General features: G+C 45.1%; 1 protein-coding gene across 1 annotated transcript in view; it reads right to left on the reverse strand.

The window, feature by feature from the left end:
- Positions 1 to 4765: 4765 nt before the first annotated feature.
- Positions 4766 to 15887, reverse strand: part of SCML4 (Scm polycomb group protein like 4) — a 44963-nt gene continuing 33841 nt past the window's right edge. The window contains exons 5-7 of the mRNA XM_049771202.1: positions 15162 to 15452; positions 7868 to 8013; positions 4766 to 4989 (exon numbers count right to left, since the gene is read on the reverse strand). Of these exons, the coding sequence (XP_049627159.1) occupies positions 4864 to 4989; positions 7868 to 8013; positions 15162 to 15452 (563 nt within the window). The 3' untranslated portion in view covers positions 4766 to 4863. The remainder of the gene's footprint in view (positions 4990 to 7867; positions 8014 to 15161; positions 15453 to 15887) is intronic.

Here is a 15887-nt window from a genome sequence, read left to right on the forward strand (position 1 = left end):
ATCAGGGATCAATCCTGATCATAGAACCAGGAATATTCTTGAGCACAGCAGAGTGTGGTCTCAATCCCACTCTGACAAAAGGTGAATTATCTGTCTTCTTTTTTTTTGTTTGTTTGTTTGGGCCACACCCGGTGGTGCTCAGGGGTTACTCCTGGCTGTCTGCTCAGAAATAGCTCCTGGCAGGCACGGGGGACCATATGGGACACCGGGATTCGAACCAACCACCTTAGGTCCTGGATCGGCTGCTTGCAAGGCAAACATCGCTGTGCTATCTCTCCGGGCCCATCTGTCTTCTTTTTAACCCTTCTAAGGAGAGCTGAAAGGCACCCAACAGGGCAAATATCAGACACCAAACCTGCTCACACATGGGAAACCTGCCAGCTCCTGAGAGAGAGGCCCCACATTATCGTTCTTTCAAATCTTCTGACAAATGACTGAATTCAAGCCCCTGGACATTTCTGGGCATTGCCAATTCTTTTCAGAGACATGACAGTATTCTGGATCTCAAAAAATAATTTTACTTTTCAAGTAAGAAATACTCTAAATGCACATAAATATAACATCGGAACCCTGAGATGTGAAGGAGAGACCCTGAGTGTGTGTGTGATGCCTGGTCACTATTTTCCAGAGACTATGACAATCTTCCTGCCTGCTGGTCTCTAAGCCAGCCCTCCTCAGCTTGGTTCTCCTGCATTGCATTGAGATACTATATTTGTGATTCTTGACGGGCTTCTTCCTAAAAAAAGAAAATGGACTGAAAAGCCATACTGCAGGGGGTTATGGGAGGCTCTGGGACCAATAAAATTTCCTAATTGGTCATTTGTCGCCCACTGGCCTCTCCCTCAAACACGGAAGTTTCCTTGGCAGGCCTGGCATCATCAGTCACTAAGCATGCAGGCCTAAAACCCCAGAACAATTTCCACTTCTCTTACTTCCCTTTCCCTGCTGGCTGAAGAGGGATATCAAGTAATATGAGGTTGGCATGATTTCTGTCTCTGTGTTTCAAAGAGGGGGTCACTCTGTTTGTATTTCTTTCTTTCTTTCTTTCTTTCTTTCTTTCTTTCTTTCTTTCTTTCTTTCTTTCTTTCTTTCTTTCTTTCTTTCTTTCTTTCTTTCTTTCTTTCTTTCTTTCTTTCTTTCTTTCTTTCTTTCTTTCTTTCTTTCTTTCTTTCTTTCTTTCTTTCTTTCTTCTTTCTTTTTTTTTTTTTGGTTTTTGGGCCACACCCAGAGGTGCTCAGGGGTTACTCCTGGCTATCTGCTCAGAAATAGCTCCTGGCAGGCACGGGGGACCATATGGGACACCGGGATTCAAACCAACCACCTTAGGTCCTGGATTGGCTGCTTGCAAGGCAAACGCTGCTGTGCTATCTCTCTGGGCCCTGTTTGTATTTTTTTTTTTTTTTTTGTGGAGGTCTATCAAGGAATGCACTTTATCCCAGAGATATTCCACAAACCCGTTCAGTGCTTGGGCCTAGCTATGTGATGCTGCTGCTTGAGACCACCAGGGATGTATGTGACAGTGTTAAAGGGGACCATACAGTGTCAGGGATCCAAATTGGGGCTTTCTACATATTATGCATCTTTCTCTCTGGCCCCTATGGGGACCTAATACATCAAGCATCTATAATAGTTGATTTTATATTATAGTATATCTGTTTTATCTCAGCTACTGCTTCAGACTCTTGTAACTATAGTCAGAAACACATACATGTGCAAACATGTGCTCATGCCCATGAACATGCACACACATACCCCACTCATATTCATAACCTGACATCTTCACCAGGAAATAATGTGTCTCCTAAAATATTAAAATGTTTTAAATACCTTATAAGCAACAGAAATTTTTTTCTAAAAGAAAAAATGTTTAACAGATCAGTATAATTGGGAAATATCTAAAACATGAGCACACGCTTCCCTTAATTTAGAAACATGCAAGACAATGCTGGCATGATTTGCCATGACCCCAAGCAGAGCAACCCTATGGAATCCCAAATGCCATGTCTATAATGCCCAAGTCCCCTCCAGGGAGGACACATTTGCTACCAGGTTCCTACTTTTTCAGGTAGGGTAGAGGAAACGGCCTGGCATGTTTACATTGGCTAAGGTATTTAGCTTTGTGATTTGACAAGATTTTTGAAAGGGGTGAGCATTAATCTTAATTGCAGTATTGCTACAATAATTTAGATCATTAAATGCGTTCTTTTTTTTTTTAACTCAAAAGAAGGCCTGGAAGAATTTCTTCCTAGGTTCTTCTCTAGTAGGGTAACATTCATTTTTAAGAGCAATGAGATTTTTTTAAAAGTCAAACCTTAAATATCATGGCTTCAACAGTCTGTCCTGCTTAAAGCTAAATGCAAAATGAAATAGCACCTCCTGGAGTATAGATCCCTACCTCTGAAAACTACTCAGTATCTCTTGTTGACATCCTGGGACCTAAACGTTTTGGGTGCACTTATATTCATCTATTTGTAGATTAGAGACACTTAAGAGAGTGGATGGGGCTTCTGAAACAGGGTTTATAAATGTGAATGGAAATGGCCCACAACTCCAGATGATTGAGCAGAAGGGGTGGAGAGAAGATGATCAGAGAGATGGAATTTCTAGATCTTATTTTCTCACCATCATTTCTGAATATTTCAGGCATCCAACGCTTCTTCTGGGAAGGGAGAGGTTCCAAGTACTACTCAAGGACATGGCGGGGCACTCGTGAAGATACTCAGCTAGTAGGGCCAGTGGGTGAGTGCTCAGTTAGGAAACATGGTTTGCTTGGTTGGGCCCTACAGTGCTGGACTGTAGTAAAACAGATTAATTATGGAGTGCTGGATGGTGATGGATGGTGATGCTATGGATGGATGGTGAGAGGTCTTTCTCTGCTGGCCCAGGCCACGCACCTGCACTCTCTCCAGCTCGTGGGTCTGATGGCTCAGGATAGCTGCGAGGAAATGATCCACAGAGAGTCCGTTTTCAGGAGACATCAGCTTTATTCAAGGCTCTAGCAAACAGGTGTGGCCTCAATCATAACCTTTTATGCTGGGTCCATAAACAGCCCTGCACCTAAACTTGTTTCATAACTCTTCATCCTGCCAGCACTCCTTCTCCTTCTCCCTTGCTGAATCTCTCTAATCAATACTCCAAATCCTCTTCCTGTTCCTGAGGTAATCCTTTTGTTACCTACCATAGACCCCTCCCAGAAATGGGCAGATCTTACTATCAGGTAAGGTTACACAGGAAGAATAGGAGATGGGGGTAACACTGGACCACCCATAGTGTTCAGGATTCTCCAGAACGTCACATGACTGTGCTCAGGAGACCACTTGGTACTGGGGAATCAAACCCAATATGTACAAGGCACACATCCTAACCCCTGCTTCATTTTCCTGGCCTCTTCTTTGCTTTTGGGGAAGAGATTATAATAAACCCGCTGAAGTGATGACTAAAGAGATAGTCTAACTGGGTGTGGGGAGTGGGCTTTCAAATCTTGAAGACTGTCCCCAGATCTAATCTAGGCTGGTTTTGCATATGCCTGTGTCAATGCTTTAAGGAAGAGGAAATGGCCAGGGCAAAGTTGAATTCATTTGAAGATATGTTTTCTTTCTCTGAGGAAACAATTAAAAACTAAAGAGGGAGAGAGACCAGAGAAGGATCAAAAGGACAGAGATGAAAATGGAACGAGGTTGCATTTCTGCCTAGCAAATCGAGGATTCATCGTCCTTTCCTGGACACAGCTGCCAAGGGACAGAAAATCAATTTTTTCCTATTACTACACAGCGAGGAAGAAAACCTATTTGCAAATTGAATTAAACCCAATAATAGCATGTCTGTGTATATTCGTTGAGGATTAGAAAAATTAGTCACAGTATACAACTATATTATCCACCAATATAACTAGAAATCAAGACTGTCCCATTTCAATTCTTAGCTGAGACATTTTCACCATTTCTTTTTTTAGAAAAGAAAACCCATGGTTTAATGTCACCGTGGCTCTTCCCTGTGTCAATCCATGAAGACATTCCAAGGCCCCATCTAGGAAGCAACGAGCTTCCAAATTCTTTGCTACCTGAACATCTCAGTCAGATCATGATTAGATGAACTGGAACCTTCTACATGGCGGTGTCTTCCCAAGCTGCACTCTGTGGTGTTGTCTGTGGAATAAATTCCCAATGTCTGCCTCGGCGGAGTCTTCTTCAGAGAAATCCCAGAGCATCAGCTGAGGACTGGGTCTGGGAATTTTATAGGCAGTCTGCCCTCTAGTGGTTTAGCACAGAACTCCAGGCCTCTAGGATTGAAAAGGATTTGGCCCTCTTTGTGAGAGCTAGAGCTCCAATTTTCCAGATAATGCAGTGAGGCATTAATCTTCGGATGCCAGCTTTGAGAGAGAGTTGAATCAAGCAAGGTTCACAGTGATGAGTCTGGTGGTGCTGTGGTAGGTGTCTCTAAATCTTTCTTCTCACATCTTTGGAACAGCCTAGGGCTCTCTTACATAGCAACATTCAGTCCACCACTTTCACATTACAAAAATAGGACCCTCTCTCAGGGTAACCAGCCTATCAGGAATGTTAAAGACAATAAACTTTTCTTTTTTACTTTTTTTTGTCCTTTATTTTTTATTTTTTAGCAAATGGTTAACCCAAAGACATCTTTCAAAATGAATGTTGAATTTTTTTTAAGGTAAAGATGGACAAGTTTTATAAGAAAGCCAAGTCTTTGTGACTTGATACACACATATATACATAAATATATATATATATATTTGGTGGCTATTATTGTTAAGAAGAGATTGTATTTTACAATGGGCATTGATAAGGCAGAAGATCATTTGAAATCTGGATTCTGGATTTTGCACCTGTCTTTTTGAAACCATCAGAACTTGGCTTGCTTCAGTTTGTCAATGTGGTAGCAGAGCTTCAGCGCTGGCCCCAGCTTCAGGCCCAAGTATTTCATGATCATGTCACTCTTCAGCAGTAGGAGAGCATGGCCATCGATCTCCTAGTGGGACAGGATCAGAAAGCAGAGTGTCCAGAAGATAATCAGTGGGATGAAATGATGGCTACAGTGAAAGTATGGTCAGGGGATATAAGGGAACCTGCATTTGCTCAGTCACATCTCTGTGTTCCAGGGCAAGACATCATTTATTTATTTGTTTATTTATTTAGGGGACTTGGGGCCAAATTTTCAGTGGTGCTCAGGGCCCATTTCTGTCTCTGAGCTCAGGAGTTAGCCCTGGCTGCATGAAGTGCCAGGAATCATACTGGGCACAGTCACATGCATGGCAAGTGCTTTTATTTTCATTCTTTGGGCTGCATTCGACAATGCTCAGGGATTACTCCTGGATCTATGCTTCTGGAATTATTCCTGAAAGCTTAGGGGACCATATGGAGAGGATAGGTATCAAATTTGGGTCAGCTGTGTGCAAGGCAAATGCCTTACCTGTTCTACCATCTCTCCAACCCCTAAAAAAAATGCCAGGCAAATGCCCTAATTCCTGCATTATCTCTCTGGCCCTAGGTCCACTTTATGTTACTTTATGTACATAGAGAAACTGGAGTGAACATTCAGATTAAGCTGTTAATGCTTTATTAACAGCTGTAAGGTATAATTTATTAATGACTATAAGCATACTCCAGTTTTAGAGTATAATAATTTATAAAGTGGGAAATATGTATCTGAGAATTGAAGAATAAAGTAAATATTTGAGGGGGACACACCTGGTGATGCTCAGGGGTAACTCCTGGCAATGCGCTTAGAAATCGCTCCTGGCTTGGGGGACCATATGGGACACTAGAGGATCGAACCACTATCCATCCTGAGTCAGCCACGTGCAAGGCAAACACCCTCCCACTGTGCCATTGCTCCACCCCACAAAAATATCTTTTAAAAATGATTGATTTGTTTATTTACTGTGGGGGGGAGGTTTGGACTATGTCTGGTGGTATTCAGAGTCAATATCTGGCTTTGTACTCAAGAATGATGGTACTCAGGGGCCATATGCATTACCTAGGATTTGTAGTTGTTTTAAAAAAGTTTTTATAGGTAGAGATTCTATGGTTTACAATATTATTAATACTAGTTTCTCATGTGCATGATTTCACCATCACACCAGTGCATCACCAGTGCATCCACCTTCTCCTCCAGGGACCTCCTTGACTCTCCTTCAAGCCAGTGCCAGGGATTTAAACCAGAATCACAGCAACCATCTCATCTATGTGCAAGGCAAGTGCCTCATCTCTTGTAGTATCTCTCTGGCCCAAAGCAAAAATATATATATGTCCTACTCTCCCCTTATTAAAGGAAACACACATACCCCACCCATGTATCCCATATCCCAGTATCCCATAGAAGATGTTGATCTTTTCATTGGACTTAGGGCTAAAAGAGCAGGAGCTAAACATGCAGGGTACCGAATGTTTTTATGTGCCCAACTCATAAATGAGACCTTTACTTCCAGTGTGACTGTGCTAAGAGAAGGAAACTTGGGTAGGCAATTAGACCATGAACGGCCCTACATATCCTTACAAAAGGTACCTCAAGGAGGAGATATACACTGGGTAGGGTGTTTGCTTTGCTTGTGGTTGGCCCTGATTAGATTCCTGACAACACATCTGGTCTTCCAAGCAATGGCAGGGAACACTTTGAGGACTAAGCCAGGAGTAAACCCCGAGCCCAGCTGGGTATGCCTCTGAAACCAAAAACTGAATAAAATAAATGATAAAAAGAAGTGACCTCAGCATGTTCTGTGGTACCCTCTTCCCAGGTGCCAATGAGATAAGAGATAAGGCCCTGAGAAGGGGACCTCAGCAGAAGCAGACCTGTATCCTCGTCTCAGCACTTCTAGAACTGAGAGACACAAGGATCATGTTAGTATTCAGACTAGCATGCCTCTGGCACTCAGTTAGGCAGCCTGAATTGACAAAGATGGAAGTTTCATCTGTTTGATCTTGGTGAGGCCTTAGATTCCCTCTATCTCTGTACTTTATTGTTTCTCCAAATTCAACTTGGGTACATTGGAATGATTCAAGGGGCAGTTCTCAGGTGTGATTGGGGAGCATTTTCTCCTTGTTTGTTTAAAAAGGTAGATTTTTAGGGAGACTCTAGAATTTTTTTTTCTGAAAAGGGGGTGATAGCCAAATAAGGAACCTTTGTTTGAAACTCTAATGACTACTTCTTAGATTGTTAATTTAATTTCTTTTTGCCCTAATAGTAGCATATACTATAAAACATAAATGGAATAATTCAGCAAGTTAGCTAGTATATTTACATGATTGGTTGTGTCAACAAAAGGTTTATTTGTCTTTTCAAATTCTGACACTTTTTTGTTTATACTTAGTTGAAAGACCTCCTTGTATAGACTCATGGTTTAATGGCATATATTGGATAATTAATTTTCTTATAAACATAAAATAAGGGGATGAAGAGATAGCACAATGGCTAGGTTGCTTGCCTTGCAACAGCTGATCTAGCATCTTCCATGGCCTCCCAAGCCCCGCCAAGAGTGCTCCTTGAGTCAGCCCTGAACACCACCAGATGTGATCCAAAAACCAGGAAAAAAAATCATCACAATAAAAAATACAAAATGATTGCAATTACTAATAAGTTTAGTCCCTTTATCTCTCACATACATGCACACAATAGCATTTCTTTTCTTCTTTAAACATCATTTTTACCCTTAAAAACTCAGATCTAAGCAACTCTCATTATAATAGTTATTTAACTAACCTATTAAACTCAACTTTGCAATTTTTTACTATTATAACTTTAAATGGTGACCTGAGAACTGAGTTTAGAGGCTCCCTCCCCAAGTGGAATCTCACTCTTCTTCCATGCCCCCCCACTTGTCTCTCCCAGTTGCCCCCTCCCTCTTGCGTACATGCTTTCTGAAGAGCTCCACATGAGGGCCCAAAGACTGGGGGTCGGCATCCATCACGAACCATACCACATCCTCTACAGTCCAGGTGGAGGGGTTCCGGCCTCGCAGCTGCCTGCTATCCGGCCTGTCCGAAGAAGGGCTTGAGGCTGGATACAAAGAAGGACACCATGACACATCGTCTTAGTACCACCCCATGTTGGCTACCACCCTCCAACTGGCTTAGGATAGAGTTCTTCATGGTCCAGTGACTTCCCATGATGAAAACCATGAGTGACCAGAGCCTGAGATAAGGGGAGGTCCCCTGGAGCACAACCACTCCCCTCCCTGCAGGACACAAGGAGCATTAGAAGCTTCCTTTACCAACTGCAATTTAGCTTTACATTAGAGCTTAAAGATCTTTCCTGCCAACCTCTGCTTCAATAGCCTCCTAGGTATGTGGGCACCAGAAAAAGCCCAGGGGAGATGGTTCCAGGCTGAAGTGCATGTCGCCTACACAAGATTTGGGATTTGCTCCCCTGCCCCACATGACTCCTGGGGACTAGCCCTGGTGGCTCCCATCATTGTTGAGGAGGCCCAAAGCAAACAAAAAGAAAAGTGTGCCAAAATAAAGGTGCAGGGGCCAGAGCAGTGGCGCAGGTGGTAGGGCTTTTGCCTTGCACGCACTAACCTAGGACGGAACGTGGTTCGATCCCCTGCCATCCCATATGGTGCCCCAAGCCAGGAGCGATTTCTGAGTGCATAGCCAGGAGTAACCCGTGAGTGTCACTGGGTGTGGCCCAAAAACAAACAAACACAAAGGTGCAGATGGGGCTGGGAACACTGAGAATGCCTTCAGGTCTCTCTCAACTGCTGCAGGTTAGACCCTCTGAAATCCAGTCTTGAAGGGGTTTATGACTTTTCCGAGGAGAAATGAGAGAAAGAGGAGCCGAGTGCTGAGTGTCCCTTTCCCTGGCATGACCACAAAGGGCAGGTCCTGTGTGGATCTGCAGCCCACCTGGACTGAGAGCTGCTTGATTATCATTGGACCCAATGTGCCACAAGGCAGACTCCATGGTGCAGAACTGGAGAGTGATAGTGAGATTTTTGACTATAGTTGACTATATCCTTTTGAAATTCAGCTTCTCCCCCTTTTTGGTCTGTTTCTGGAGCCCTGGTGCCCTTTCTACTTTCAGTCCCTCATTGCTCCCAATGTGATAGTCTCAAGTCATTGGAAAGAGCCTTGCACAATCTCCTTTCATGCTCCTGCTGGAGTGTTTTAGCCAATCCTTGTCCATAAGAGGATTTTATTGTTCAGAGTGGTGCCCACTAGCCTACAATCCTGCCTTTCTGGAAACTTCTCTCTACTCTTCTTTGATAATCAACCCCTTCTTGCCACTGTGAGAACATGATGGTTACTGTGAGGCCCTAAGCCCTTCTAACCTGTTGACAACAAAGTTCTTTCATGCGGCAGGTGTCTCAATGGATTAATCCTTGAACAGATGACCTTTAAGCTTAGAATCTTATTTTCTTTGGTGTTTTGTTTTTTTTTTTCAGATCACACAAGTGGTGCTCAGACTGTACCCCACTAGGGGCTATTCCTCATGATACAACTCAGGCAGAGACTCAGTGCAAGGGTAGGATTGTGGGTGACTTCCAGGATTATATCTAGCAATGTTCAGAGGCCATGTGGTGGTGGGGATAAATTTCTAGACTTAATCTCCAATTTTACCACCCTATTTTCAAGCTGGAGGGAAGTAAATTGAGATTCCACACAAAGAAGGCACTTTTCCTATTATTCAGAGCTTGAGATTGAAATACCTTCACTGGTATTTCCCTTCTTTTCTGCCTTCTTTCCTTCCCTTATATTAGTATACCTCATCAGAGGGCCCAGAAGATAAGCTCCTGTGGGTATGCTTTTCCATAGACAAGAGGGGCTGGTCTGAGACTTTCCCCACATGGCCCCTTCAGTAAGTAGGGTGCGGGTTGTTTCACAGTAGGTTGGTGGGGGTGGGGAATTATTCATGCTCCTGAATGTGGTGCCTGCTGCTAAGTGATTTCCCTGCCTTGGGAGCCATCTGCCTCTCAATTGGCTGGGCTAAGCAGCAAGAAAATGGTCTTGGCTTCTCGGTCCGTCCGCTTTTGTGAGGGAGTTAATCATGGCCATAATAGATGCTCTGATTACAAAGCTGGAAGTCTGTGGTGCCAAGAATGATCTTAGAGGGATCAGAGCAGAGGTCAGATCTAGTTTCCAACATTTTGCAAGAAGGAAAATGCACCAGGCTGGTGGATTCCCTGCTTGATCCCCAGAACCTTCAACCTTTGGGGGATATAATCAGGGTCCAGCTTCCCCAGGAGCCACATCTGGGCTGTCAAGCAGGGGAGTTGGCTTGCTGAAAAGGCTGGGGGTAGAGGAAGGGCCAGGCCCGGGGAGTGACCCAGCTTGTGGAGGCACTGGACTTCTCTGCCCGCTAAGCACCTTTCTCATATTTCCTGTTGGAGCAGAGCAGGGCCACCCCAGTCCTTCTGAGGCACCGCTAGGCAGATAAATGGAGTTGCCATACTTGGGATTTTATGCACCAGCTCAAGCACCAAAACTCAGTCTAGAAGGAGGAGAAATGGAACCTTGTGGTGGCAGGTTTGTAAAGCCTTTGCAGCAATCGATGCTTGCAAAGATAATAAATCCTCTCTCTCACCTCCAGCTGCAGTGAGGTGTCCAAAAGATGGATGAGTCTGACCTGACACAGCCAGGCCAAGCAGAAGAGAGGGGACAAGGCTAGGACATGATGGATGTGAAAATATCTTCCACCTAAAGGAACAAAGTGGGTTACTTTCCCTTTGAGATTTTCCCATCTGACCTGTAAGGAGTCAGGGAGTAGAGTACAGGGCAATTCGTGTGTGTGTGTGTGTGTGTGTGTGTGTGTGTGTGTGTGTGTGTGTGTGTGTGTGTGTATGCGTGTGCACACGCGAGTGTGCATGTGTACAATTATTTATGCCTCTGAATGCAGAAGCTTGAGCCCAACCAACAGTGATCTCTGAGTTCAGAGGCAGGAATAAGCCCTGAGCACTGCTGGGTGTGACCCTCAAACCAACACAAAAATGCATCTGAAAGGAAAGACCCACCCTCTCTTAAAGACCCTTGGGAGTTGAGCAGGAGCCAGCTGGACAGGCCTGGGTTTAGGGAAGGGACAGTGGGCCCAGGTCTCAGCTCCACTTAGGCCTGGTCCCTCCTGCAGAAAGTCTTTCTTCCACAGGAGGGCCCAGGCGAACTTCATACCAGGGCCATGTTGGGCAACTCTTCTGGTGATTTCTTTTGCAAGTATGTTCACAGCACTCTGAGGAAAGAGGGAGGAGAAGCTCAGCAGCTGCTGACCCAGATTTTATCCCAGGTACCACCAGGATCTCTTGGGCATGACTGGTTGTGGTCCCTGAGCACAGAGCAGTAGAAAGCATATCACAAAGGTTATCAAGGGCCAGCTGGGGATAGTCTCCAAACAAAAAACAAACAAACAAAAAAAAAATTCCAGTGATAGTTTTGAAAGACAGGCTTTGGAAGTTGAAGTCAAATTTTTGGTCAACACTTTACCCATCTTCCTTTGACCTTCACTTTCTCAGTTTATCAATTTAATTTAAGAATACTTAAATAATCACTGGCATCCACTATGTGACAAATTAAAAAATAAGAAATTTATGAGTCATAAATAAAGTGTGTCCAGAGTCAGTGCTCAAGAAATAGCTCTTTAATATATGTCCCAAAAAGGCAGGCTCCTTTCTCCTGAATATGGGGAAGATTCAGGCATAAGAGGTTCCTAAAGAGAAGCTGGGAGGAGAATGTCTGCAGATAAAGGAATAAAATGCTGCAGGAGCAAGCAGAGGGAAAGAACATTTGTTTGGTTTATTTTTCTTGACGACAACCAGTGATGCTGAATGCTCAGAGTTACTCCTGGCTCTGTGCCTGGGAATCACTCCAAAGGTACTTAGGGGATCATATGGTGCTGAAGATCAAACCAGGGGTTCCTGCATGCAAAGCACATGCAAAGTAAGTGCTTCACCCTGTTGAGCTACCTCAGTGTGGGGGTGAGAGAGGAGGAACACCTCTATGGGGGAGATACCAGCTCCCTACCCAATCTGTTTTCATTCCTTTCTTTGTAATAGCATCCTCAATTTCTGGCTGCATTTATGGCAGTGGGAATTGAAACCTTATTTTCTGTTCTCCTGGCTGCTGCTGGTACTGCTCTTATGCCTTTGCTCTTCCCCACCTTCCCCTACTCCTTGCTAAAAAGGTGCTCCGGGCTTTTTTGCATTTGCAGATCCACTTAGCACCCCAGAGAAAGCACAGTTAAAAGGAACCTTGGCAGCATTAAAGACTCCTACAAATGGGATGATTTCCTTTCCCTTCAGCATATCACAAAGGCTCAGCCATGAACTTCAGCTGTAAATCCCTGCAACAGTTTTAGTGTTTTAGTGCCCTGGAGTCCTGCAGATCATGGCTGCTGCAGTGTTCAGAGAATTAGCCAGGTGCTAGTGAGGTTTCTCTAAGTGGTGAGACAATGACAATCAATTTTTGCCATGCTGGGGTGCATGGCAGTGGGTGCTGGAGGGAGGTTTTTTCCATCACAACCCATTTGAAGAGTTGAGCTCCCAGAAACAGCTCTGGGATACTGTCAGGATTAACTCCAGAACAAAGGGCTACAGAGGTGAGGACTATGGAGGGTGGAAGAGTGATTGAAGTGGTGTGGTAGGATACTTCCGAAGATGGCTAGAGGGACTGGGCATAGCATTGTTTTTAAGATCTTTGAGGGGTCCTAAATCTCCCTCCTATGGGGAGCCAGAAGCACTGAGCTGGTGCAGTTAATTGGTGAGGATGGAATTCTCCATCCAAATTGATACTCCCTTCCTGCTCCAGTTTTTCTATGCTGAAAAAGTGGGACATGAGCTTCCACTGACCTGAATGAAAGGGAGCAAATCTTTTCTTGCAGGGATGATCTCAGGCTGCACTCAGGGGCCCCGGTGTTACCCTCAGTGGTACTCAGCCACCAGCAAACAACTCAATTATTGCCCCATGATGATGGGCCACACTCTTGCAGGGCACAGAGAGGGCCACACGGTACCAGGGCTGGAACTTGGGATGAAGTATATGCATCTTCCACAGCACTATCTACAGTGCTACCCCCAGTGCCACCAGATCGCTGAGCACTTCTGGAGAGGCCCAAATTAACAAGCCAGTAGGCCACTTAAAGGCAGAAGGATAGGGAGAAGTAGGGCAGGACAGTGGGGAAGGCACAGCCTGAGGGCATTGGGGCCCTGTTAGGGACATAGAGACAATGAATGTCTATTAAGCTCATGACTGTGCCAGATATTGTGCCAACTTGATGGGTTGAGCTGTGGAAACACTCCCATCCTCCATTTCCATTCACTCCAGGTATTTTCCCTCTCTTGTTCTGAGAGATGAGATGATGCAATGTCTCTTCCCTGTAGTCCGGAGTGCTGAGGCAGCCAGACTCAGTGCTGCCCTCACTCATCAACTCTTCTGTCTGGGTGTGTAACAGCAGCTGGGTTTGTTTTTTTGTTTGTTTTTTTTTTGGGGGGGGAGGAGGGGGCAATGGGTGAGCTGTAGGGAGCCTGACTTTTGATAGAATATCCATAAATGGAAGAACCATCCCTTGGGCTACCTTCCCCTCCAGCGACCCACCTGCCTCCCCTTCTTAGTCAATAAGGCTTCTTCAGGGTCAGCTGTGACTATTCAGGGAGTGTATCTGGAGGACCTTTGACCATAAAAAATAGTTGGTGAGGGACTAGAGAGATAGTACAAGTATAGGGCATTTGCCCCGCATGTGCTACCCTGGGTTTTATCTCTAGGCCCACATATGGTCTCTGCTAGGAGATCACAGCCAGGAGTGCACAGAGCTAGGAGTAAGTTCTGAGCACTGCTGGGTGTGATCACAAAACTAAAAAAAAAAAAAAAAAAAAGCTATTATGATGCTTGCTCAGGTCATAGGTGGTGAGCCAAAGCACAGAAATGTGGCTTGCCAAAGGAAACCACCAACCCTTGTGGAGTCCTCGAGGAATAAGATGGAGATTCCTTGGCCGCTAGGCCTGTGAAATCTCCCCAGTTGCAGAGGTATCTGTGACTCCTGAGCTCAAGGCTAGAAGTAAACCCTGAATACAACCAGATATGGCATCAGAACCAAAATATAAACCCCTACTCCCCCTAGAGCACACCTCCTCCCCAAAACAAACATGAAATACAACAACCAATGGTGCAAAGGAGACTGTGCAGAGGTTAAATATGTAAGAGGTCACACATCAGGAAGTGATGCTGTAGGTATTCAACTCCACACCTTGGACCCTACTTCCCACAAGATTACCAAAATTACCTACTACATATACCACAGGACCCTGTTTCTGAATCCAAGGCTGAAGTTGCTTTAGTGACCCAGGAGTGAGTGACCCAGTCACCAGCATGGTGGGCATGTGCTGAGAACTGGCTCTGCCAATATTTTATTGTTTGTTTAAATTTTTTTGTTTGTTCGTTTTTGCATGTGCTGCCCACTGGGCAAGGGGAAAGTCTTGAGTATCACTTGCTTCTTTGTTTTTTGTTTTTTTTCTGACAGGAAGCCTGCCTGTATTCATTGATGCCTTGACAGACCAGATGAAATGCAAAAGGCCTGTGCTCTGCTCCCACCCCCAGGGCTAGGGAAGCCCACCAGACCGTATCCACTTCCTTTTTTCCTTTTTTTTTGGGGGGGGGCACACCCAGCGGTGCTCAGGGGTTACTCCTGGCTGTCTGCTCAGAAATAGCTCCTGGCAGGCACGGGGGACCATATGGGACACCGGGATTCGAACCAACCACCTTTGATCTTGGATCGGCTGCTTGCAAGGCAAACGCCACTGTGCTATCTCTCTGGGCCCTCCTTTTTTCCTTTCTGCCTTCCTGACCTCTCATGGCCCAGGACAAGGAGACTGTTGAGACTTACAAAGCCATAGAGTGGGAGTCCTTGAATTCAGACACATCCTTCATCCTGGAACTCTTAAACAACAAAACAAATTTCTCTAGTCTTTGGATCCTTGTGCAATTTGGAGTCCACTTTTTCTTGCAGTCTAGCTTACTCTGAGACATCAATTTCTTTACTTACAGTCAAAGGTTGAGGTCAGGTGCCTTTGAGAGCAATAAAAACCATAGAGGTGCTTGTGAAAATTTCTAATTTCCCCATGGTCCCATTTGCAAAAACAACCCTCCCCCACAAACGCATACACACATGTGGTGGTTTTGAAGGGGGGAAGCTGGGAATGGGGAACCCTCTTAGGGCTATATTACCACATCTGATTCCATCCAGAGAGGTCCCTTTTCTTTTGGGGCTGGAGCCTGGGGGCCTCAGTCCAGGTGCTGTGGTGCCTCTGGGGACCGTGGTGCTGCAGTGAGGACCACCAGCTGTGAGGGCTGAGTGTCCCCCGAGAGGACCATCTGCAGAGTTCTGCCTCTTACAGTACACGGAGGAGGTGGTGGGCAGTGCACCTCTGTGGTTAATGGCAGAAATGGACGAGTCCATGCTGTAGCGGCTCATGCTTATGAGACTTGCTAGACAGTCCTCGGTGGAGACGATTTTTGCTGTGTGAGAGAAGGAAGAGCAGAGTAGCTGAGATAAGGGCAGAGTTCTTAGAGACCACTAGAGCACAGTTGGTTAGCATGGGCACTAGGCCATGAGCAATGGAACATGAGTAACGGAAGAAAGACCCTCACAGCACAATCCCCAAAGTAGCTCCTGAATGAGGAGACCCCCTCATTCATAGTTAGATTGCATGATGGTTTGGATGAAGGGAGCCCTCTGCCTGAAAAGAGGAAAATATATCTTCCTAGTTATTGGGGAGATGGAAATAAAACCCTGACAAAGCTCATTGGCCCTCCATAGTCCTGCCTCTAGAAAAATCTCTGGAAGCTTTTTCGACTTTCTATGTGCTCCTTTTACTAATCAGCCCCCTTCTTACCTGTCTCACCTAGAGCTTCTGAGAGAGGCAGGTAGAAGTTCAAGGTGCCAGAGGCAAG

This window comes from Suncus etruscus, chromosome 4, assembly GCF_024139225.1.
Source record: "Suncus etruscus isolate mSunEtr1 chromosome 4, mSunEtr1.pri.cur, whole genome shotgun sequence".
NCBI lineage: Eukaryota > Metazoa > Chordata > Mammalia > Eulipotyphla > Soricidae > Suncus > Suncus etruscus.